A 27240-nucleotide genomic window follows, 5' to 3' on the forward strand; every position below is an offset into this window, starting at 1 on the left:
AAAAGGTTTTTTTTTAATAGAAGATGGTCCCGAGGGTCGCTGAGCACTGGGATGGCCAGACTATGTCACATCAGATAAAGTAGAGGGCATGTCATAGTACTGGAGCACAGAAGCAGCCATAATTGTTCAGCTAATTGTACGTAAACCCCAATAATAAACATCCCTTTTTTGATTTTGGTAATTTTACCACTGCGTCTGATAAATGGAAAAAAAAGGCCCGTTGATCCTGCCAGAAATCCATTGAGCTGAGTGCTGTTAACCATGCCCAGTTCACCTGTGTTGGACTACACAACACCTCCCCATATGTTGTGAACATTGGGAGGAGTTCTGTAGTTTAAACCAGGAGCAAGCAGTATTGGGTGACGACACTGCTTCTCCATGATACAGTACAGCGAGTAAGTGTTTTCACCCTAGTACAGGAAAAATTGCACACAATGGACAGCAATATTCTTTTTCACTACATGCAAGAGGAACATCTATCTGATCCCACAAGGGATCAGATAGATCCCATGTGGGATCCCAAGGCACATGTGGCTCGTGCACCCAGGGCTTTCTTCAGCTGGAAACGTGGCAGAACTTTGTTTTGCCACTTCAGGCTCTCACTGTCACTTGAAAACACAGAAGCTTTTTGTGTTTACAAGGACAGCTTTCCTCTCTGTGGCTTTCACAGATCCCTGCCTGCCCTGCACTCAAAGTGGGGACAAGAGAGATGCAAGTGCACTGTGGGATGGGGCATCATGTGGTAAGCTGGCCTGTGATCCCCATCTGTGTCCTGGTGCACTGATGCCAACCAATGATCTCCATGCAAGTGAGAGAGGCGGAGCAGCCTACACTGCCAGGAGGTACTAGAGTAGGTGAGATGCAAGGAAGCCTTTAGGGATGGGGGGCGCACCCCTAAACCTGCACTCTGTACACAATGCACACCTGAGCCCTGAACTGGGTACATAGCACACCCCTGAACTCTGCACTATGTACGTCGTGCATCCAACTCTGCACTCTGTGCATAGGGCAGGGCTTGACAAATTTGTTTTCAATCTAGGAGCCAGCTGAAAAAAAAAAAAAAAAAGTTAGGAGCCAGTTTGTTTTAACTAACAAAACTTTGTTTTTAACAACAAAACCCCTTCTCTTATGTAGCCCTGATGTGCATCTTTACAAATGCATGACACAGGCTTACACACGGAAAATACACGGTATGTGAAGAAGAAAAAAAAAAAAAAAAACCCACACACACATAGCTGTGCTGCAGGTAAGCAGCACAGCTACTTTTTTTTTTTTTTTTTTAGATGTTAACCACTTTCCTACCAGGCACTTTCACCTACTTTCAGCCCAGACCAATTTTCAGCTTTCAGCACGGTCACACTTTGAATGACAATTGCCCAGTCACACAACACTGTACCCAAATTAAATTTGTAAATTTTTTTTTGAGACAGAGCTTTCTTTTGGTGGTATTTAAAGCTCCACTGGGTTGGTTTTTATTTTTTGCTAAATCTTGAAAAAATTGTTAGCAAATTTGCAAATAAGTCATTTTTCTTATTCACTGTTGAGATTGCACTGATGTAGATGTGCCCATCAGAATTTCCAGCTATCGACTCTCCTCTCCTCACACCGAGACAGTGTGAGGAAAGTACTGCCGATAAACAGTAAGTCTGTTTACAATGTGATTAGCTGTGATTGGACACAGCTGATCACATGGTAAAGGGCTGCTGTGATTGGCCCTTTACCTTGATTTGTGATAAGCTGTGTCCAAAGGGGGGGGTGGGGTTCTGGGAAGAAGTCAATAGATGCCCTCTCAGAACTAGCCGACCAGGCCTGGGAATGGGCTGACAAAAGCCCAGGCGCCTGGATGCAAATTTTATTTGCCGTGGGGACCTGGCACCTGGTATTTGTCAATCTCTGGCATAGAGCTCCCCTGAAACTGCCCTTTGTACATAGTGCATCCCTGAACTCCGCACGTAACGCACTCCTGGTATTTACCGCCCGTTTAAAGATCCTCCCACTGTTGTAATTTGGTCACACTCCCTGTTCAAAGCGGTTCCTGCAACTATTCTCTGAGAAAAAAAAAAAAAAAAAGCCCTGGATAAATTTATATAGTCTTACAGATACAACTGGCCCTTTGAAAGCAACCATAAAACTAATGTGGCCCACGATAAAATAGAGTTTGATATCCCTGGTCTAAGGATACAAACGCTAACATTTTTTTAGTATCCAGTGCCACTCATGTGTTGGTGATAACATCTTTATCCCTTTGTTGTTTTATGTATAAAATGCATGTTTCTTTATATCAAACAATATTCATATTTGGATTTTCCTTTCATTTTAATGAATCAACAGTATTTGTATACAGGCATACCCCACTTTTAAGTACACAATGGGGTTTATTTACTAAAGCTGGAAAGTGCAAAATCAGGCTCATTTCTGCATAGAAACCAATGAGCTTCTAGGTTTTATTACCAAAGCTTAATTGAACAAGCTGGGGTTAGAAGCTCATTGGTTTCTATGCAGAAATGAGCCTGATTTTGCACTTTCCATCTTTAGTAAATAAACCCCATTGTGTACTTAAAAGTGGGGTATGTCTGTATTGTTTTTAAGCCTTAGAATTATATATAAAGACATGGATGAGCGAGTTTGGGGTGGAGGAACTTGACTGGCCTGCACCTCAACCTGATAGAACACCTTTGGGATGAATTAAAGCGGAGACTGCGAGCCAGGCCTTCTCGTCCACATCAGTGCCTGACCTCACAAATGCACTTCTGGAAGAATGGTCAAACATTCCCATAGACACACTCCTAAACCTTGTGGACAGCCTTCCAGAAGGGTTGAAGCTGTTATAGCTGCAAAGGGTGTGCCAACTCATCTCTCTTCATATTATATGCAATTTTTGGGATGCAGGTGCCCTTGATTTCCATGTCTATTGTTTATTATTATCAGTTTACAGTATATTGCCTATAGAAAGGGACAGCATGCTTTGAAAGTTGTATTACAATCTTCATTTTTTGCAGACCGGAGAGGTTTTTATCCAAGCCCATAAACAGGGGAAAAAAAAAAAAAAAAAAGTAATCTCTGTATTCACTGAACACAGTCAGATTCTGCCATTTGTCCACACAGAAAACATCCTCCCATGTATTTGCCAATAATGGTTAATTTCTGTAGTACACTGGCAGGAAATTACAGTGCCTGTAATAAATATATTGATAATTAAAGATTTTTTGTGCTCATTTGATTAGACAGTTCAAATAACAATGACATGCAAAGTGCAGTAACCCAAAACAACCAATCAGATTTCAGAATACTAAAGTCGGATCAGTAATAAAGTATTCTGGAATAACTAATTTTCCACTTGGTAAAAGTGAAATAAATCCTGACACTAAACAAGATTTTTTTATCATTACAACCACCAAATGAATTTGCTATGAATCCAAGAAGCCCCCAAGAGCAACAGGTTCATTTCTGGGTTAACCCCATTCATTAGATTGTTCGGTGTCTGGTGTTCTGCCACTAATGCACTAAAACCCACAGCTATCTGAATTATTCATCACATTATTCTGCAATGGAAAGAAGAGATTTCTCAGCTTGTCTTGTGACTTTCTAAACTTTATGTAGACCATTACAAGCTAAAAAAAAAAAAAAATATTGTTGCCATATTTTCTAGCAATATAGTGTTCGGTTTTATTTTGAGAGCTTTTCATGCATTGCTGTCATGCAGTGATACAAATACAAATCGCCAACACAAGATGCTAAAGACCTGTGTCAACAGACTTCTGTTTTGCTTCAGAATGGTTACTATCATCATACAAGTTAAATGGGAAGGCAAAACGCAGCATGAAACAGGTTGGCACAGCTTAGGCCCCTTTCATACTGCTGAAACTTGAAAGTCATGTGATGCGGCCGCATTTTCAGGGAATGCCTGTGTAATCTTGAGGTCTATGGACCTCAACTCGCATCAAAGTCGGACCAAAGTAGTACAGGGTCTACTTTGAAGTCGCACACATATGAATGGTACTCATTGGAAATCATGGGGTACAACTTGTCATGTGACACTGCAATCCCAAGTCGCAGGACAAGTCGCACAATTGTGAAAGGGGCCTTGGAAAGAGACTAACTGCACTTGTCAATGAACACTGAATGATATCAGAAGCCTCTTATACTGATGTCAAATTAACCTAAAGGCCTGCTGCTCTAGCCTATTGACCTAAGCCCATTCCATCAATGCATGTCTAACTCTTTAACCCTTTCGCTGCCAGGTCCGTAACATTCTCTCACCCCCTCACCCCCCCCCCCCCCGGTAAATGCTAACCTCCCCTCTTCTTTGTTCCTTATGTGATGAATATACAACAAACTTTTGAGGCCCCTCATAAATGTACAAATATAAAATGCACACATCAGGAGTGCCTACGCACCAAAAAAAAAATTATTGCGACACACGTTACATATGGTCGTGCACACCGGAGTGGGAGCAACGATTCTAGCACAAGAGCTGGATAACTCTAAGCTGATGACCTATGGGGACTTCTAAAGCATGCCTATGGAAAATATAGTGTACTCAAAGTTTTTTTTGTCCATTTCACGGACGCACACAATTTTAAGATTTGACATTTTAAGTATATAAATTACTTGGCACAACCTCATCTTCTAGATTTTACAATAAAAAAAAAAAAAAAAAAAGGTATAATTTTAGGGCACATAAATGTATTGCATTTATGTGCCCTAAAATTAACTTTAGTGTATTTTTTTTATGGAGTTTGCATTTCCTAAACTATTGCTTTAATATCGTATTACATTAAAAAAATTGAACTACCAGTGGTCTAAAAGCTGCGGTCCTTTATCTGGTCCTTGGGGTACTTTTCCTTCCACTTATACGAGACACTATTCTGCCAACTAACATCAATGGGGCACTAATCCTTCAATGATGCGAACAGGGCACTATTCCTCACCATTATACTAAATGTGGTGATGTTCATTCCCACTAATGCCAAGAAAATTGCTACTCCCGCTGGCCACAGTCTGGCCCCCCTGAAGTCTGAGGGGCAATAGACTGGCCCTTTGTTTAGAAAGTTTGGAGACTGCTCTAGGGTGTCTGCTTTCAGAAAATATGTTTTGGGGTTTTATGTAATCTTCAGGGCTAAAGTTATTTTTAAAACATGGAGTGCAAAAACAGCTGTGGCAGCCAAAGGGTTAAACCAGCAATGGAAGTTTAGCCGATTCCTGCTAAATTGGCCAAAAATGAAGCCACTCTGATTGGTGCGTATCCCTCGGAGGGGAAGGAGCATCTGCGAGTTGCAGAGGAGGCCACCGGGAGTCCCACGCAGGCAGATTGTAATATTTTTATTACACACGCTTTGTGGTCCAGCGGGCCTTTGGGCTCTGGTGAGTGAGCATTTGTATCTTTGGTGCTGAAGCACATACACTTTGGAATTAAGCAAGACGGCATGGTGGATGGGAAGCATAGAATTGGAAGTGCATGATTCGGATGAATATGGTCACAGTTTAATAAGGACTTTTTTTGTACAGCACATGTTGATTTGAGTATCAATGCACATATTTATCACAAATGGAAGATATTATACATCAAACAATAATTGTATCACTTATTACACAGAAAAAAAATTCATTCATTTTGCACAATATTGATTAGTAGTGTGTAAGATTTATATCACTTAGCACATATGGGCATTAGGATGCTTAATAGTTTACTTAGCGCCTACTTTATATTTTTTTGGTTTGATTGTCAGACCCCCAATCACCTGACAAAACTTGCAGATCAATGTTTGAAGCAGTGGTTACATAAGAGCTCTTTGTACAAGAATTCATTTCACCTTTTTTTTTTTTTTTTTTTTTTTTTTTTTATTATTAACACAAGGACTAAAGCCCCATACACACTATTAGCTTTTCTGCAGATTTTTGTCTTTAGATTACCAAAACCATGTAGTGCAAGGGCCTGCCTAATTGCATACAAATTGAAACTCTTAAGGTTTGACCTCATATTATATGGTTTTGTTAAATCTGAAGACAAAAATATGCAGAAAATCTAATAGTCTGTCTGGGGCCTAAGATATAAAACAACAGAATTCATATTTCACCAATCTGAATTATTAGCATTTAGGCATATAAGCATCATTTAATAGAAGGCATCACCTACCCAGGACATTTGTTGCAAAGTTCTTCTCTATTCCATCTTCTGTTAATTCTCTTTTGTTCACCATGCAGCCAGCATTGTTTATCTAGAAATAATAAATAGCATATATTTTATAAATGTTCCCACCTAAAAAGATGTTTGGTGCAGTTATATTGTACTTCCATCATAAATCCTAGAAGCCCACTTCTGCTACTCTTATTTTCACCTATCCCTAGTCCAGCAGGATATGACTAGATCGGGTCCACGCATATGCTCTACACTCAGTATTTATTTCTACACAGCAGGAGCTTGAAACTCTGCGGAAATTAATGGAGAGTGCCTTTAACAAGCGGCTGTGTGATCTAGTCAGCAATATCTCACTAATCAGGAGAGGGGGGGGGGGGTTCTGATGAACGAGGGACAGCATAAGTGATACAGTCATAAAAACATTAGGGGGTTGATTTACTAGAACTGCAGAGTGCTAAATCTGGTGCAGCTGTGCATGGTAGGCAATCAGCTTCAGCTTATTCAATAAAGCTTTGACAAAAAAATAAAATAATATAAAAAAAAAAAAAAAAAAAAAAAAAAAAAAAACTGGAAGCTGATTGGTTTCTATGCAAAGCTGCACCGGATTCTGCAAACTCCAGTTTTATTAAAAATTAACCCCTAGGTGTCAGGCAAGGACAGCTTCTAGATGAGGATGGGAGCTCAGCTATGATGTCTAGACAGGTTCCCTTTAAAAATTAAAAATCGCTACTATAATAATAGTGTAGTTGTATGTTAGCTACATAGATTGCTGACATCTGACAACATAAGCTGGTTATATTCAAATCAAGCTTCTGAACACCCAAAGTCTTTTAATGCCAGAAATGCAGACCGAATCTTTCAAAAAACGTCAAATTGCAGATGCATAGGTAGGCTTACATCTTCACCTGACAGGCGCCAGGCCTGACACTTACACTTGTAATATCTATCTATATCTAAAGGGGACTGAAGTTCCTCCTTAGAGGAGGGATTAAACATGTAAATGTGCATTTTTTTTTTTTTGCCCCGACATACACTTTAATTGCTTTTATTTTGGTGCAAGAGATTAATGGTATGACAAAAATAAATAAAAACGTACCAGTACATTGAGTCTGTTCTGAGTCTTAAACTTCTCTGCAAATTCCCAGATTTTTTTTGGATCAGACATATCCAACAGATGTACGAACACCCTCTGAAAAATAAAGAGACATAAGACCCCAGAGCCTAAATTACCAGTTTAGTTTCAGTCTGAACCAAACTTCCTCTAGTTCTTCCTCTACGATCACAAGGACAGGAAGGCAGAGGAAATCTCTCTAATAGGTACACATACAGTAGTAACAACCTGAGAGGTAGGCTGAAGTGACACTTCAATAAATGACAAGTGCTTTAGTGCGTGATACAATCCTTCATAAATGGAAAAAATAAAATTATAAAAATCAAAAATGTGAATTGACCACAAATTAATAAATATAATAAAGTGACAGATCCTTATTTGAGTTGCCAACAATTATAATCCCATACATTAAACAAACTTAATCCTTTAATCCTTATATTATCTAAATTATAGAACATGTGTTGGTAAAATCCACTGAAAAATGTAAAGTGACAAGTGCCAAATCTAAAAGAGGTTTGGTTGGCAAACCACAGTGCAATACACTCAGTGCAATTCTGTGTAAAAACCGTTGAGAATTAAGACCAATCTATTAATTATAAAAAAAGTGCATCAAAAAATATATATATATAGTCCCATATGCTATTTAGTATAAAAGTTCATAATAGTGATGTAATATGCAGTGCAATAAATCTTATAGCGTATTTCCCAGAAGATTCTTCTTTGTTAAATGGAGATCCATACAATAACTCTTAGCAATTTCCCCCAATCTGATTGCACTCACTGGAGCTCCCTGCCCCTGCAGGGGTATGAGCGTGTGATGGTGATCCTCAGCCTTTAATTGCTCTGATGTATCCTTCCAATAGGCCCAATCTGGGTGAATCACTCGTTGAGGAGGGGAGGAGGACTCACTGCCCCTTACTGTAGCACAGATCCCAGCCAGGCATCCACTTTCATGCATTTAGATAAAAAAACAAAAATTCCTCCATAGCGTAACTTTGTTTATAATTCATGTTTTATTTATGTAATACAGTCCAACACCACGACTGAATCCACTCAAAAAGTATATAGAACAGCTTTAAAAAATAGAGAGGGAGCTCACAGGCTCACTGTCTCTCCACACAGCCCGGGGATGCAGCGCTGCTGGAAAACTACCGCTTGCGTTCCACCGGTCTGGTTCCCGGAACCACGATACACGGAAGTGACGTTGTGCGTGCCAAGATAGTCCCGCCTTGCGCGTTTCGTCATACGGACGTCATCGGAGGCGCTGCCATCTTGGCACTCCCAACGTCTTATATTCAGGGTGTAGTCGTCGCTGCGGCCAATCACCTCCCGGATGTTCCAATCACAATCCAGCGGTATGAATTAGCACCTCTGTTGCTAGGTAGAGTTAAAACTAAACCAAATAGGTGAAAAGGGGACAACATCGCAAGGACATGTCGAATCCCTATAAGGGCCCTCTAGTGGTATAAGACAAGAAGCGTTTTTTTGCAGCAGCAACGACGACAAACTTCCTTAATAATGTATCAACAATTAATATCATACAATCTCATTCGATTGCAATAAAATAACTGTAAAAAACCTTCCATATGAACACTGTATATTCTAGTAGTCCCTTGTCTTATACCACTAGAGGGCCCTTATAGGGATTCGACATGTCCTTGCGATGTTGTCCCCTTTTCACCTATTTGGTTTAGTTTTAACTCTACCTAGCAACAGAGGTGCTAATTCATACCGCTGGATTGTGATTGGAACATCCGGGAGGTGATTGGCCGCAGCGACGACTACACCCTGAATATAAGACATTGGGAGTGCCAAGATGGCAGCGCCTCCGATGACGTCCGTATGACGAAACGCGTAAGGCGGGACTATCTTGGCACGCACAACGTCACTTCCGTGTATCGTGGTTCCGGGAACCAGACCGGTGGAACGCAAGCGGTAGTTTTCCAGCAGCGCTGCGTCCCCGGGCTGTGTGGAGAGACAGTGAGCCTGTGAGCTCCCTCTCTATTTTTTAAAGCTGTTCTATATACTTTTTGAGTGGATTCAGTCGTGGTGTTGGACTGTATTACATAAATAAAACATGAATTATAAACAAAGTTACGCTATGGAGGAATTTTTGTTTTTTATCTAAACGCATGAAAGTGGATGCCTGGCTGGGATCTGTGTTACAGTAAGGGGCAGCGAGTCCTCCTCCCCTCCTCAACGAGTGATTCACCCAGATTGGGCCTAGTGGAAGGATACATCAGAGCAATTAAAGGCTGAGGATCACCATCACACGCTCATACCCCTGCAGGGGCAGGGAGCTCCGGTGAGTGCAATCAGATTGGGGGAAATTGCTAAGAGTTATTGTATGGATCTCCATTTAACAAAGAAGAATCTTCTGGGAAATACGCTATAAGATTTATTGCACTGCATAGTGCATCACTATTATGAACTTTTATACTAAATATCATATGGGACTATATTTATATTTTTTGATGCACTTTTTTTTATATTTAATAGATTGGTCTTAATTCTCAACGGTTTTTACACAGAATTGCACTGAGTGTATTGCACTGTGGTTTGCCAACCAAACCTCTTTTAGATTTGGCACTTGTCACTTTACATTTTTCAGTGGATTTTACCAACACATGTTCTATAATTTAGATCAGGGGTCCTCAAACTTTTTAGACAGGGGGCCAGTTCACGGTCCCTCAGACTGTTGGGGGGCCGCACTATAGTTTAAAAAAAATATGAACTAATTCCTAAATTCCTATGCACACATCTTTTTTGTAGTGCAAAAGAATAAAAGAATGAATAATAAATAATAATATATATAGGGGATGGACAGGGGGACAGAGGGATGGACAGGGGGACGGACAGAGGGACGGACAGAGGGACGGACAGAGGGACGGACAGAGGGACGGACAGAGGGACAGAGGGACAGTGGGATGGACAGGGGGACAGTGGGATGGACAGTGGGACAGAGGGGTGGACAGAGGGGGGGACAGTGGGGTGGACAGAGGGGGGGACAGTGGGGTGGACAGAGGGGTCCTCACTTGTTCGTAGGCTGTTGCTTGAAGCCTCCGCTCTCTTGGTCACTCTTCGCGCCTCCTGTCTCCGTGCGGGACTGTGCTGGGAACTACACTTCACAGCATGCAGCGCGGCACACGGAGCCCTCCATTACTGGTGTGGGGGAGGCGGCTTGAGCGGGGCGGAGCGGATATGCTCCCTGCCGAAGCCGAGCCGACCTGGCCCCGGCCCGAGCCTGGATTGTCGGGAATCCGGCCCTGGGTGGATTGGGCCGGATAAATGTCCTCGGCGGGCCGCATGTGGCCCGCGGGCCGTAGTTTGAGGACCCCTGATTTAGATAATATAAGGATTAAAGGATTAAGTTTGTTTAATGTATGGGATTATAATTGTTGGCAACTCAAATAAGGATCTGTCACTTTATTATATTTATTAATTTGTGGTCAATTCACATTTTTGATTTTTATAATTAATTTTTTCCATTTATGAAGGATTGTATCACGCACTATTTATTTTATTTATTTCAGGTACTTATATAGCGCTGTCAATTTACGCAGCGCTTTACATATACATTGTACATTCACATCAGTCCCTACCCTCAAGGAGCTTACAATCTAAGGTCCCTAAATCACATTCATACATACTAGGGACAATTTAGACAGGATCCAATTAATCTACCAGCATGTCTTTGGAGTGTGGGAGGAAACCGGAGTACCCGGAGGAAACCCACGCAGGCACAGGGAGAACATGCAGACTCCAGGCAGGTAGTGTCGTGGTTGGGATTCGAACCAGCGACCCTTCTTACTGCTAGGCGAAAGTGCTACCCACTGCACCACTGTGCCGCCCACGAAAGCACTTGTCACTTTAAAAACACTCACATTCACATTTTCTGTTTTTTACACAGCGCCATCCCCTATATTCTGACTTTAACCTCCTTGGGGTATCACTGAGGTGTTCCCCTTTCACATAGGGGGGCAGCAGTGTTTCAGAAGTCTGAAGCGCGGACCCATTGATAGATTACTTCAATAAATGAGTTTTATATCAGTGAGGTGTGGATACAACAAAGCTGTGACGCTAGTTAAGCAAAACACAGGTGTCTCTGGTACTAGATTTCCAAGTGACATTACAATAAACATGCCTTACACAAGATCCAGACAGGATGTAGATAAGAGAGGACTTCATTCATTCACCCACCCCATCTTTTGCTGAACTTACAGTATTTGCACAGCCCCTCATATCTTAGGTAAAATAATAGCACGTAAGGGTCTGGTTTATCAGAACTTTTTAGTATTTCAAAAGACGAGAGCAAGCATGTTTCCAAATTAATATCAAGGTTTGATTGTGAGCATGACAAAATAACAGTTGGTATCTGGCACCTGGGCTCCTTTGATAGACAGAACACCGGTCCAATGCCGTGTGACATCTATTATAGAAGATGATGTGGACATTAGGAGGTAAGTCTTTACACTGGCATTATGGGGGGGGGGGGGGGATAAATATAAATAATGATATTTGAAGCGCTTCACAATGTGCATGAAAATGAATATATAAGAATAAATATAAATAGTCAAATAAATCCAGCGGTGAGTAAAAATTCCTAAAAAATCCAGCAATCAAAATAGTGTAAAATTATAAAAAATTAGTGACACCAAATGTGTAAAAAAATTCACATAAAAATAAATATATAGGGATGTATTCAGAAGGTTCAATTATATAGGTGTAGAATCCTGATTGGTATAGAGCTTTTGATCACTAGCAAAGCTGTTTAAAAACACTTGCTTAATTAAGGTGCTCATTGACCTTCATAGTAACAATGTGCTTTTTGCTTCTATTCACAACCAATGTGAGAATCATAAACAGGCAGATAAGAGAAAAAAAACAATCATTGTGCAATAGTTAGGATACCAAGGTACACAGGCAAACTTCAATCCACTCACGTGTGCCTTATAATGATAAGGCATATGCAGGTTTTACTATAGCAGTCAGCTGCCTTAGACAGGAGCAGATTCAGTGCAGTACACTGTGTGATACTGCTGATCTGCACAGAGCGTCCTTGGCTCCTCCCACGCGTTACATCACAGTCACGTGACTTTTTCAAATAAATAAATATAGCCATTAGTGTCACTTTAAGTATCTGGACTTTCCTTAGTCAGTATTGTTTGAAGGCCACATGCCTCAGCTGTAAGTATCTGAAGGGGCTCCAAAAAGTGTTACCAACAAATTTTGGTTGGATCTGAGCAAAACTCTTGACCCCATACACATTATACAACTTTTGCTGTCCGATTTTCTTTAGATTCACCATAACTATGTAGTGCAAGGGCCTGCCTGATTGCATACGAATTGAAACGCTTAAGGTTTGACCTCATATGATATGGTTTTGGTAAATCTAAAAAAAAAAAAAAAAAATCTAAAGAAAATTGTATAGTGTGTATCTAGCTGGTTTGATTCATATAACTTTTCCCCAGGAGTTTAAAATCTCAGCTAAGAGGTTACTGAGCTACAAAGGTTGTTGGAGAAGAAGAAAATATGATCTGAAGGGAATGTTGCATGCATAAAATCGAAAACACAACCCCACGACAAAATGGGCAGATTTTTTCACAAAATTGACAAGAGCTTCAATAAAAAGGTTAGGAATATTGCTTGTTAGCCATGCAAGCATTAATATGAGGCTGGATTCATCAGTGAATATCTCAAACTGGGCTGCAATTCAGATTACGTGAGGGAAAGCATTTATATAAAAACCTTACCTCATTCCCACTGTTTGTGATGATCTCTGTTTGTGCTTCTTCTGCTCTGTCCTTGTTTCTGCATACTAGATGAACAGTACCACCTGCAAGAATTCAAAAAACACATCAAATAACAAACCATTACTATTGATGGGCAAAATCTCAGATATTGTATTAGTCTCTAAGGGCCTTCTAAGGCTTTATGTACACTTGAACTATAGGATCGCTGGCCGTGGGAAAACGCTGCAAAATTGTGCCACGATTTTGCACGTTTTGCGGCCAAAATTTTTCTATCCTGTACACGATTCTTCCGCATTTAGGGGAGGTTCAACCTCCCTCTCCTTAACTCAGCAGCTCCTAAAACGATCCTAAAAGCCTATGTGTATATGGATGGCTTTTGTGGAGTTGAGTTTGGGTGCTTTGGCAAAAAAACAAAAAAAACAAAACAAAACAAACACACACACCAAAAGCTTCTAAACTCAAGTTTAGGAGCTGCTAGTGTACATGAAGCCTTAGTGTTGCTGCATAATCTCATTGAAAAGATGCAGTAAAATACTAAGAAAGTTACAATTTTTACAGAAATCCCAAATCTGATCTGGACTTTTTCCTGCACGTCCCTTATATTACCAGAACCAAAAACTCTAGTTTCAGAGCTCACTAGCCAAAACTCATGTAAGGGAAAAAAAAAAAAACCCAACACGTTCACATCTCATCTAGGCATTTTTGGGCAATTTTCTGCTCTAAGCCTCAGCTCTACAAACACCCAACAAGACAAATCCTATTCATTTTAAATGGCTCCTGTTCCCATCTGAGCATTACATCGCCTAAAGCAAAATACCCATCGCTCAAAAAAGTACACAAGCTTCCTTTTTGGCCGATTACAGGCGTTTTACTGCTTTTCATTGGTGACTGGTCAACTTCAAAACACCTGTACTAAATCGCTGCAAAAACGCCCAAAAAAGAAGAAGCCTTGAGAAGAAGGCGTACACATGGTCGGATTTTCCGACGGGAAATGTTCGATGGGAGCTTGTTGTCGGAGATTCCAACCGTGTGTAGGCTCCAGCGGACATTTTCCGTCAGAATTTCCGACAAACAAAATTTGAGATCTGGATCTCAAATTTTCCGACAACAAAATCCGTTGTCGTAAATTCTGATCGTGTGTACAGAATTCCGACGCACAAAGTTCCATGCATGCATGGAATAAAGCAGAAGAGCCGCACTGGCTACTGAACTTCATTTTTTCTCGGCTCGTCGTACGTGTTGTATGTCACCACGTTCTTGGCGATCAGAAATTCCAACAAGATTTGTGTGACCGTGTATATGCAAGACAAGTTTGAGCCAACATCTGTCAGAAAAAAAAACATGGATTTTGTTGTTGGAATGTGCGATCGTGTGTACGGGGCATTAGGCTCCATTCACACATAGGCGTTTTGAATCATAGGTGGAATTGCCATGATTCTGCCCACAATTTCAAAACGCGCAGTTAAAATGTGAAATCGCACATCAGCATGTTCAGGTGCCATTCATTTCAATGGCACCTAAAAACATGGTGAGATTCTGCTGCGCGAAGCCCCAAAAAAGTTCCAGAACTTCATTTGGGAGACGTGTCACCCAACAATTGCGGAACAATCGCAGCACGTTTTTAGGTGCCACTGAAATGAATGGCACCTGAACACGCCGATGGGCGCGCTTTGAAATCTTGGACAGAATCGCGGCAAAGCTCCCCCCTTGAGCTGATAGATTAATCTCCTGCTACTGCACAAAATGTTATAATGCACAATCTGAAATGATCACCGTAGAGAGGAGAATGAGGAAATGCTTCCTTCTGCCCGCAGCAGACTAAGGACAGGACTCTTCTTAACCTTACCTCTTTTAGCGATGGCCAGAGCAGCTGCTTTTCCGATACCACTATTTGCTCCAGTGATCATATAGGATTTTTCTTTAACATCAACTTGCAAATCTTCTGCCACAAAGTACTTGGCTGCAGACTCATATCCACTTCTATAAAAAAGACCATTCCAAAATACAAGGAGATTACGTAGGGATTACAACATAAGAAAATAAAAATATAACAGGATTGCTCAGTCAGAAGTGACAAATGGTTGTACAAAAAAAAAAAGAATGTGTCCCTTTAGTCATTTTGCTATCACAGTATGGACATGGAACAAGGTCCATAATACTGTTAAAATGCACCATTACGTAGTGCTTATAGAAGAAAAGTCCTTATAGTACTTAGCCCTGGTCATACAGCCCCAGACATGTTTTGTAAATGTGTGCACACATCTTGTATTCATTTACACAACAATCATTTAGTTTTGTCACTGGTCTTTGGCGCAGTGGAGTAAGAGCCCTTTCACATTGGGGCAGTTTGCAGGCGCTATTGCGCTAATAATAGCGCCTGCAAACCGACCCGAAAGTGCCGCTACTTTCATTCCAGTGTGAAAGCCCCGAGGGCTTTCACACTGGAGCGATGTGCTGGCAGGACGGTAAAAAAAGTCCTGCCAGCAGCATCTTCGGAGCGGTGAAGGAGCGGTGTGTATACCACTCCTTTACCGCTCCTGCCCATTGAAATTAATGGGACGGCGCGGCTATACCGCCGGCAAAGCGCCTCTGCAGAGACGCTTTGCGGTGGTATTTAACCCTTTCTCGGCCGCTAGCGGGGGTAAAACCGCCCCGCTAGCGGCCGCATACCGACGGTAAAACGCCGCTAATAATATCGGCGTTTTACCGCCGACGCCGCCCCCGCCCCAGTGTGAAAGGGCTCTAAGAGAGAACCAAGGGCGGCTTATTGTTACCTCTCTTGCTACAAACCATATTTTGTAAATGTGCTTAGCCAATGCAGGGTAAAGCATGCCAACTTTTAAAGACATCCCCACCAGTACTCACCTCCCTTTACCTCTTTCACTGCCCCATTCAGCAACTGTATACAAAGAACACCACAATGTACTTTCAAGTATGGAAGAGGGGGGAGCGTGCGTCAGCTCTGATGCTTGGTGAATGGCTGCTAAGACACCAACCACAGTCACCTGGAAGCAAGGAGGTGCTCTCTGCTGTGTAATGTGTGACAACAGATTCCCGCATCACTCCCGCAGGCAGAGGCATGATGGGGCTTGTAGTTTCGAAACAGCTGGAGGGCCGCCAGTTTGAGACCCATGAACTGTGTGTTTTGGAAGGAGAGAGGGAGAGGGAGAGGGAGAGGGAGAGGGAGAGGGAGAGGGAGAGGGAGAGGGAGAGGGAGAGGGAGAGGGAGAGGGAGAGGGAGAGGGAGAGGGAGAGGGAGAGGGAGAGGGAGAGGGAGAGGGAGAGGGAGAGGGAGAGGGAGAGGGAGAGGGAGAGGGAGAGCTGGTTCAACTTTTATAGGAGGATTTGTTTCATCTCTGTGTATCACCTGAGGCCAGTCAGTTTGCTGACAATAGGTAAGGGATTATTATCACTTTCATGTAATCCATGGTGCCCACAACTCAGGAATGAGGATAGATCACACAACTGTCCCACGCCGGTAGTTGCTTCTGTTCTGACAGGGATGCTGACCACACAATTCCTGACAGACACAGAACAATCTACAAATCTATATATTAAATACATTTATGATTATTACACCAAACAAGCATATAAAATATCAAAGTCCCAGAAATGTTTGCATAATCACGGAAAACAGATAAAATCAGTACTATACAGGGCACCATCCTATTTTCCTTCTTAGCTGTGCTTGAGGAGGGTCACTTATCACCAGTTTTTACTGGTCTACATTATTACGATACGGTTATTATACTTGTTATTTGCAGATAGACTTGTGGCTGTTTCATAAGAAAGCACATTGCAGAGATGATTGTTAAACAGTAACTTTACTATGCAACATGAAAATAATGGCAGAGCCGCCCTCCGCAGTGTGACATTACACAATGATTACAGTCACATTTCTTACACAACGGCTCTGGATGTGGAATATTAAACACATTCCATGAACTGGATACACAGCGCCTGTGGACTGCAAAAGATTTATTCTAAAAAATAAAACTGAAAAAGCAAGAACTCTAAAGATCTTTATTTGAATTTTAACCCTTTAGGTGTTTTTGACACATCAGCACCAAAAAGGTTAAAGTTGACACACATTCCATTAACAGGCTGAGGACTCCTGTAGCTCCAGGTGTTGTGTTGTGTTGTGTTGTGTTGTACGGACACTAACATCCAGGCTGCACTGCCTAATGAATGACAACCAGTTTCCAAAAAATAAAATGTCAAACCCACTCTGTGCTTATGTGTACGTCCAATCAAATAACATTTTAAATACTTTTTTCTTTTTCTATATCTATACACAAATGTTTTTCCTTGTATTGCTGCTCCCACCCACAGTACATTAAGAGCCCTTTCACACTGTTTTTGTGGCGCTTTTCAGGGGCTTTTAACCCCGCTAGCAGCTAAAGGGTTAAAAGTGCCGCTGCCCATTGATTTTAATGGGCAGGGGCGCTTTAGGGAGTGGTGTACACACTGCTCCTAAAGCGCCTCAAAGAAGCTGCTTGCAGGACTTTTTGAGGTCCTGCCAGCGCAGTGCCCCAGTGTGAAAGCATTCAGGCTTTCACACTGGGATTGCAGATGAGGCTTTTTTCAGGGGCTATTTTTAGCGCTAAAGCACCTGAAAAACGCCTCCAGTGTGAAAGGGGTCTTACTGCGGATGGGTAGCACAGCCAGGCTAGGCGACGTACCTGTTCGTTGCCCAGCACATTCGCACTAGTCCACCCACGGGACATGATGCGGTGCAATCCTGTGTGAGCAGCTGGGGTATCATGTGATTGCTAGGATAGGTCATAGCAATCACATATTATGTAGGAAAACTGTCATGAATGGCTCTCATTCATGAACAGCTTGCCTACCGTTGTGATGCTGTGTTTGGCCCAGGTACCATGTGATAGCTGTGGGCCAATCACAGCAACCTGTTTCATTGGATAGCTGTGGCCAATCACAGCATGTCAACAGTAAACAACAACAGTATGAAATGGAAAGCCATTCATGAGAGAGACGGACGTAAGTTTCTTGCCATTTTTCGGAGTATATGAATGAGAACACAAAAACCATTTCTTTCACTCATGGTTAGTGTTTGGCTCAAGCCATTTATTATCAATCAACTGTGTTTACTCTTCTTAAATCATAATGACAACAGAAACTACCCAAATGACCCTGATCAAAAGTTTACATAACCTGGTGATTTTGGCCTGATAATATGCACACAAGTTGACATAAAGGGGTTTGAATGGCTATTAAAAGGTAACCATCCTCACCTGTGATTTGCTTGTAATTAGTGTGTGTTTATAAAAGGTCAATGAGTTTCTGGACTCCTGACAGACCCTTGCATCTTTCATCCAGTGCTGCACTGACATTTCTGGGATTCTGAGTCATGGGGAAAGCAAAAGAATTGTCAAAGGATCTACGGGAAAAGATAGTTGAACTGTAAAAAACAGGAAAGGGATATAAAGAGATATCCAAGGAATTGAGAATGCCAATCAGCAGCGTTCAAACTTTAATCAAGAAGTGGAAAATGAGGGGTTCTGTTGAAACCAAACCATGGTCAGGTAGACCAACTAAAATTTCAGCCACAACTGCCTGGAAAATTGTTCAGGATGCAAAGGAAAACCCACAAATAATTACTGAAATACAAGACTCTGTGAAAACATGTGGTGTGGCTGTTTCAAGATGCATAATAAGGAGGTACTTGAAGAAAGATGGGCTGCATGGTCGAGTCGCCAGAAGAAAGCCATTACTACATAAATGCCACAAAGTATCCCGCTTAAAATATGACAAACAGCACAGAGACAAGCCTCAAACCTTCTGGCACAAAGTCATTTGGAGCGAGATAGATAGAGGTCCAAATTCACATGTTTTTTGCTAAGATTCCTTCACATCACAGCCCCCCTCTAAGGTGTTCCCATTTCTGCAGCTGGGGAACACGTGCAAGATTGCACATGTTCCTGACCCGCAGATGAAAATACCATACTTTAGCACACTCGTGCACCAAACCACATGGTGTTGCGCAAAAAAAAAATAAAATAAAAAGGGGTCAGAGAATTCTTTCCCCACATATATAATGGGTAGCCCCCCCCATTACAGTCCTCAGCCTCCCCCCCCCCCCCACACCAATGTCCTCAGCCCCACTTTCACATCCCCCCTCACTGTGCTACCTTACACAGACAGGTGGGCGGGAAACACAGCAGGTCTGGATGGTGGACGGGAGCCCTCCCTCCAGAACTGTCCTGCCTCGTGCTGTCGGCCCTGTGAGGATGACAGTGGTGACAGCTGGGAGAACAGGCTCCTAAATGGCGCGACCACCGACCACTGCGGTCCGGATGGGAAAGTGATTGGTTCCGGATCCAGACCAGGGTCTGCTAAATTTAGTGATTCCTGATATATACCATGGTTTTTAGACTCTATAACTTTCACACAGACTAAGACCCCTTTCACACTGAGCCACCCCGGGCATCAGTGGTAAAGCCGCGCTATTCAGCTGCTAGCGGGGTGGTTTTAACCCCCGCTAGCTGCCGAAAAGGGTTAAAAATCTGTCCACAAGACGCTGCTGCATTGCTGGTGGTATAGCAGTGCTGCCCCACTGTTTTCAATGGGCAGGGGCGCTTTAGGAGCCGTGAGTTCACCGCTCCTAATGCGCTCCAAAGAAGCTGCTGGCAGGACTTTTTCTGACGCCCTGCCAGCGCACCGCTCCAGTTTCACACTGGAGTGAATGGAGCTGCTGTTTCAGGGCACTTTGCAGGCGCTATTTTTAACGCCTGCAAAGCGCCTCAGTGTGAAAGGGGTCTAAATAATATATACCAATTTGGGTACAAATCTGTCCTGATGTGTGTTGTGCTCTGCGATAACCTCAGTTGATTTATATGGAAGCTGAAGGGAGACCGGCACATAGCCATCGGTCCAGGAGAGCGAGTGTAATGCCTGCAATCCTTCATTCTGACGTATGGAATCCTGAAGCTTTGCACATATGGGCGGTTTATCTTGTCAGCGTCAAATACCAGCATTTTCAATCGCTTGAAAAGTGGAGGAGCAGCATCCAACTGCCTGTTATAATATTTAAAGAATAAGTTCACCTTTTGGAACTTGTTAGGAAAAGTCCTGCAAGCAGCATCTTTCGGGCGGTTTGCTCCCAAAACGCCCTGCCCATTGAAATGAATGGGCAGCGCTTCCAAAGCGATTCGGAAGTGCTGTAAAACGAGTGCTTTTAACCCCTTCTTCAGCCACTAGTGGGGGTTAAAAGTGCCCTGCTAGTGGCCAAAAAGCGCTGCCAAAACAAGCGGTGGAGAAAAAAAAACATTTTTTTTCAAACACTTTTAAACGCAAAACGCGGAATGTAGCTTGGCACCCCACAAGATGCACATAGCTACCAACTGTCCCTGATTTGGATCAATGTCCCTCTTTCCTCCTCATGTGCCCCTCGTTTTGGTCTGATCTATATAGTTGTATATAAAATGCATTTTCTTTTATCGTTCAAAAAGTGCTCTCCTGGGGGGTTACCTTGCAGGCGCACTCCCGAGTCCAGCATTTGCGTCCATAGACACGAATGCCATAGACAAGACGCCCCCAGGTGCTCACGTCATTGGATTTGATTGACAGCAGCGCAGCCAGTGGCTGCGCTGCTGTCAATCTATCTAATCAAGAGCCGGGACCCCGTGGAGAGAGGGAGAGCGAGTCTCCAGCGACAGAAATATGGGGCTCAGGTAAGTAAAATGGGGGGGGGGGGTTGGGGAGCCGGTCACTGCCAGGTGTTTTTTCACCTCAATGCATAGGATGCATTAAGGTGAAAAAAACACGAGGGTTTACAACCCCTTTACCTAATCATTTATTTTGTACAATTCTCCTTTAAGGGGGCGTGGCAGAGGGTGTGTCTTATGCCTACATACTTTTGCTAATAGGTGTCCCTCGCTCCCATCTCAAAATGTTGGGTGGTACAGATGCAGGTTGCCACGATTGCGGTGCGATTTATCTCATGACAATCTCAGCAGAACCGCACCGCGATTTTAGGTGCCATTCAAATGACTGGCATATCAAATGTGCTTTCTTCTATTTGTCATTTACACCTTGCCAAATTTGAAATCGCAGGCAGAATCAGGGCAAATCTTCCCAGGGGTTCAAAACGCAGAGATGCGAATGCAGCCCTAAGTGGGGTACACACAAGAAGAAAATCGGGCAAACATTCGTCTGATTTTTCCCTCGATGTTTTACAACAAATCGGAACCGATGAATGAAAATTCGTATGAACATTCTTACAAATATTCTCGTACGACAAGGGATTTTGTGGTTGTTTATGATCATGCGCAGTCTTTTCTGATTTTTCTTGTATAAAAATCATACGAAAATGGTACACATTTAACAAAAATCATTCATTCTGTTCCCATACGAGAAAAATTTTGGAGTTTGTCCCTTCTGGAATTTTCGTACGAAAATTCGGAATCGTCTGGCGAAAGTTGTATACAAAAATTCTTTGGATGAAAAGGTTTGCCCGATTTTCTTATAGTGTGTACGAGCCTTCAGGCTCCATTCACACTTGTGAGACTTATTATGCAACGTGGGACACCAAAGTCACATGACAAGTATTTCCCCATATTTCCCAATGATAAACATGCATATATGTGTGACTTAAAGTGATACTAAAAAGGATCTTTTTTTTAGTTTTTTTTTTTAAAATAACAAACATGTCATACTCACCTCCACTGTGCAGCACCTCGTTTTGCACAAAGTGGCCCCGAAGATCCATTTCTGGTGTCCCTCGGCAGGTCTTGTGGCTCGTCCCCGCATTAGATAACCCCCTTGGAGAAGCGCTCTCCCGAGTCCAGCATTCGGCATTCATAGAGACCAAATGCAGGACTCGGCACCCCCCGCCGGGTCATTGGGTTTGATTGACAGCAGCGGGAGCCAATGGCTGTGCTGCTATCAATATATCCAATCAAGAGCCAAGAACCTGTGGCGAGAGGGACGACGGGGACGCACCAACGGAATTTCTGGGCTCAGGTAAGTAAAACGTGGGGGGGGGGGGGGGGGAGGGGGGGCAGTGGCTGCAAGGTGTTTTTTCACCTTAATGCATAGGATGCATTAAGGTGAAAAAACACGAATCTTTACAACCCCTTTAAAGTCGCAGGGGCTTCAAAAGTAGTTCATACAATACTTTGGTCCGGCTTTCATGTAACTTGAGGGCCATAGACTTCAATATTAATCCTCAAAAGTTGCATGAAAGTCGTACCTGAATGTTATACAAATAAATATATATAGATAGATAGATCGATCTATCTATACAGTTGTCCGTTATCACCGATCAAAGCCAAAGTCGTATCCAAGTTGCACCCATCCAATGTCGGCGCAACTTTGGAGTTGTACAAGTGTGAATGCAGCCTTAGTCGCATTGGAATAGCAGAGGAACGCGGAGCCATTCAGGTGTGAAGCAGCCCGGGGAGGGGGATGAAAAGGGGACAAAGCAAAATATGACGGGTTCTAACCCATTCACAAACTGGAGGTACAAGATCTACAAGCCAAACATTAGCAGACAGACAGTAGATGTGCAGAGAGGGGGGTGTAGACATTGATTTGTAAATAAGGAAGAGGAAATCCCATCACCATGGTGACCAGTCTGCACTAGAAGAGCACAGACAGGACCTGGTTGCCATAGGCAACGCCATTTGTGAATGATGGAGGGTGAGAAGACTGTACTTACTTGGTGTACTCCCGGAGCCCCTTCATGAACCACACGGTGTTTCTGTACAGAGACATGTCTGTGCCTGGAATCCTCTTCTCCCTCCTCCTCCTCCTCTACACACTGCTGTATACAGCCCCGCCCACCGGGGGGTCACATGACGTCAGCCGGCTATGTAACCATTTCCCGCCTCCTGTGTGGAAGCCCTCAGAGCTGTGCACACGGTGTGCTGGCTGCTTCGTGTTGTATAATGTTGTGTTGTCATCTGTTGTGTAACATGCATATTGTCCTGCAGTGTCACCCACACTCTGCACTCTACATTTATAAAACTCCCAATGTTTTCATTGTATACACACTTTTCAGTTTTTTTTTATCTTACAAATATACAATATTACAAAAATAACAAATGAATAAAGTTTAAATGAATGAAAAAGTTTTACTTGGAGTTTTTTTTTTCTTTTATAATCAGCATTTAGAATACATCAACAGAGAAAAAAAATATAGGAAGGCTTCATTCACATCTTTGCATGCGTGTTTGTGCCTGCGCACCGCGAGTAAAGCAGACTATTCATTTCTATGGATTGCCTTGCCTGTGAGAATTGTGTGAAAAGAAGTCCCCAACTGTTCTTTATAAAAATCGCGTTGCACTGAATCGCATGGTGCTGCAGCAAGATCGCACCAAGATTGACAATGCGTTGTCTGCTAAAGTGCAATGCGTTTCTCTGCAATTTCACGTGCATTCCGCTGCTTCCTGCATTACTTACCCCTATCAGATGCTTCTACCCCCCCCCCCCCCAATCCTTAGCTCCCTATCAGGCGCTATCATGTTACACATGATTTGTCTGTGTGTCTGCCTCAACCAGTTACCACATGGCCCTTTAGACAAATGACAGCCGCGTAGGATATTCACCATTCCAGATGGATGTCATATAGTCTCTACCCAGAATGCACCTCATGCGTGCCCCACAGGCCGCTCTGCAGCGCAATCTATCACCGTTGAACACAGCAGATGACTGATCAGTGTACCAGCCACTGTCCGTACCATGTGGTTGCTGTGACCAATCACAGCAGATCAAATGACAATTGTACACAATGAAAACAATGTCCAACCAATGATGAAAAATATCGAAGAAAAACTTAGAAGAAAGTCCTCCATGTATATAAGACTCATAAAATGGTCGATGTAAATTCAGTAACTTGGTGTGATGAACATATCAAATGTGTGACATCTGGAGTGAACACAGAAGAGACACACCACCACCAACAATAGGGAGGGTTACCAGATCATGTAGACCCAAGGGGGCATACACCCAACTGGGTCAAGTCAGGCTTGGGTAGTGGGTGATGATAGATGTTCCGGAGGAGTGGTGAGGATGGAAAACCAAGAGCAAACCGAATGCTAGTGGGTTCCTTTTGTTTTACTGTCATATACCCATATCCTATTGGCCGTGTTAGCTGCTTATCCTCCTTTCTTCGCAGCGCAGAATTACTTGTTATCTGTCTCAATTGTACACAATGGATGGCTTTTATTCATGCCATCCATTGTGTACCAGGAATCCCAACCTGCAAAAACTAATTTCAGGGAGGGTTCAAACTCATTTCAGGGAGGTGACGCTTGGCACCGGCAGCGCCCCCCCCCCCCCCCTTATAATATGCAGCCTTACCAGTGCCAATTAAATGCAGCCTGATCCGTGCCAATTAAATGCAGCCTGATCAGTGCCAATTAAATGCAGCTCTACCAGTGTCTATGAAATTCAGCCTTACCTGTGCCCAATGAAATGCGGCCTAAACACACAGCTGCTGGGGCTGGGATAACGGTCCTATGGTCTGGCTGCTGGGGCCAAGGGTCTGGCTGCTGAGCTAGGGGTCTGGCTGCTAGGCCCTTGCTGCTGGGGCTGGGGCCTGGTTGCTGGGGCCAAGGGTCTGGCTGCTGGTGCCAAGGGTCTGGCTTCTGGAGCTGGGCTGCTGGTCCTGGGGCCCGACTGCTGGGGCCAATGGTCTGGCTGCTGGAGCTGGGGTCTGGTTGCTGGTCCTGGGGCCTGACTGCTGATTCTAAGGGTCTGGCTGCTGGAGCTGGGGTCTGGCTGCTGGTCCTGGGGTCTGGCTGCTGGAGCTGGGGTCTGGCTGCTGATCCTGGGATCTGGCTGCTGGTCCTGGGGTCTGGCTGCAATAGGGCTGGTGAGCCATCCCAGTCAGAGAATTCCCCTGAAGGAAGGGGGTGGGACAGGCAGAGAGAAGAGACTAGCTGCCGTGATCTGCAGGCTGTAGCAATCAAAAGAAAAAAAAACTTTCCACTGTCAAGTGGACTCTTTCTCCACTTTTGGCTGCCACTGCGCAGGGATCTCCTGTGCGACAAGTACATGACAGTCCCGGTCTGGCCCGCGGATTGATATAGAAGTTTTTTTCTTCTTTTAATTGCTACAGCCTGCAGATCACAGTCTTCTCTCTGACTCTCGCCCACCCCCCTCCTTCCTTGCTGAATCGGCCAGACCGACCCCCAAAAAAAGTACCCATGCAGCAGCCAAAGCAGGCTGGGGAAAGTAGTATGGGCTGTCCCCCCCTCTGCCTCAGCTCGCAGCGCCTTACATCCACCTGTCACTCAGCCACAGACAAAGCGCCTGTACTCCATTCGGCCGCTCGGGATGCTCCTGTCTGTCTGTGGCTGAGTGACAGACCCAGCCGAGAGATCGCCCTAAGCTCACAGGTGTCCAGGAGCCCGCAGCCAAATGCAGGAGACTTGGGATGTCTGGTGTACTATTGTGTTGATCTCTTTGATTGGCCACAGTGATCACATGGTACAGACAGGAACAATCGCAGCCCATCTATACAATGTGATCAGCTGTGGTAGATCACAGCTAACCACAATAGTAAACACGAAAGCCTCGTACACACGATCGGATTGTTGCCCAACAAAACCGTGGACTTTTGTCCGAAGGGCATTGGCCCAAACTTGTCTCGCATACACACGGCACACAATTGTTGACCAACAATTACGAACGTAGTGAAGCACTACATGGTTTTTCAGCTCTTTAGCGCCACCCTTTGGGCTCCTTCTGCTAATTTATTGTTAGTAGAAGTTTGGTGAGTGTTGATTCGCGTTTTTCATTTCGCGCTTTTCATTTCACGCTTTTCATTTCGCACTTTTCATTTCGTGCTTTTCAGTTCCTTCCTGAATGGCCGTTCGTCAACCAGACATGTTGCGGAATCAGAGGAGATAACGTGTTATTTATTATTGGCCTTGGAGTTGTTGCTTTGACCCAAGTCCAGTCCAGGAACAGGAGGAGGAGGATTTCTTGGACCAAAAATTGGTTGCTTTATTAATTGTGACCAATTATGTCATATGCCTTTGCTGCGGGAGCTCCAGGCGAATAATCTGGATGATTTTCGAAATTATCTCTGGATGACGGACCCCTGCTTCCACCAACTCTTGGAATTGTTGACCCCCTATATTAAGAAGCAGGACACATGCATGAGGCTTTTATTTTATTTCTTGGTCGAATAATGATTTGATTTGGTATATTTTCTATATTTTTGGATGCAGTAGAATGCACTTTTTGGTTAAGTTCTATTGGCAGATAGCATGTCTAATTTTATTTATTTTCTTTTTTTAATGCACAATAAAAAAATTGTGGAGAATAATACTTGGCTATGTGTTTTACTTCAAATGACAGTTTGGGAGTAGGCAGTTACATTTAAAAAAATACAATGTAAAATTGACAAGGGACACCAACATAGTTGTATCTTTCAAAAAAAAAAAAGCTACGGGATAATGGTGTTGTGGTAACTTGCCCAAAAAAAATAAAAAAGCATAATAATATTATTCTTGATATCACTAGAAAAAAAAAGCCTTTTTAAATACGTTTGGCAGAACTCCATCAGTATCACCAGCAAAGCAGCTTCTTATTATCCCATTAAAGAACAAGAGAATGTGCGCTGCATTTCGACATTTAATAATTTGCCACGTCGTGAATGTTAATTCTCCAGTTTAAAAGACCGACCGCTTCTGGCTCATCCTTGCTTCCGAGCATGTGACTTTGTACTTTAGACTTTTGTCCGACGGACTCGTGCACACACGCTCGGAAAATCCGACAACAGACATTTGTCCGCAAAAAATTTTAAAGCCTGCTATCCAACATTTGTCCATGGAAAATCCGACAACAATTGTCCGATGGAGCGTACAAATGGTCGGATTTTCCACCAACAGCCTGTCATCACACATTTCCCGTCGGAATATCCGATCGTGTGTACGGCTTTAATTAATCCATTTCATTCAGTAAAAATGGTTGCTTAAAACAGTGAAATTCACTAGTATAACCAATCACGGTGTAAAAAAATAAATCCTGATCAGTTTTCCAGAGTAGTACAGTGATACTATGGTAACACTGCATTGCTCTATTAATAGTGTGTTAAAAAAAATTATAAAAAAAAAACTAAAAAATAACCTTGAAAAAAAATTACAATTACAATATTACAATTTTTTTTTTTTTGCACCAATCAGTGTCCCTGATCAGCGCCACACCTGTTTTATGATGATGCTGTACTGCACTGATGATAGTATGTAAAAAATAAAATAACA

At 43.0% G+C, this 27240-nt stretch overlaps 1 protein-coding gene across 1 annotated transcript in view; it reads right to left on the bottom strand.

Moving 5' to 3' along the window:
- The window catches only part of DHRS12 (dehydrogenase/reductase 12), a 36305-nt gene extending 13456 nt beyond the window's left edge, over nt 1-22849 (bottom strand). Inside the window, exons 1-5 of the mRNA XM_073613244.1 lie at nt 22686-22849; nt 14850-14983; nt 13004-13086; nt 7236-7328; nt 6137-6218 (exon numbers count right to left, since the gene is read on the bottom strand). Of these exons, the coding sequence (XP_073469345.1) occupies nt 6137-6218; nt 7236-7328; nt 13004-13086; nt 14850-14983; nt 22686-22741 (448 nt within the window). The 5' untranslated portion in view covers nt 22742-22849. The remainder of the gene's footprint in view (nt 1-6136; nt 6219-7235; nt 7329-13003; nt 13087-14849; nt 14984-22685) is intronic.
- Nucleotides 22850-27240: the final 4391 nt, after the last annotated feature.

Source organism: Aquarana catesbeiana, linkage group LG02 (assembly GCF_042186555.1).
Source record: "Aquarana catesbeiana isolate 2022-GZ linkage group LG02, ASM4218655v1, whole genome shotgun sequence".
In the NCBI taxonomy this organism is placed as follows: domain Eukaryota; kingdom Metazoa; phylum Chordata; class Amphibia; order Anura; family Ranidae; genus Aquarana; species Aquarana catesbeiana.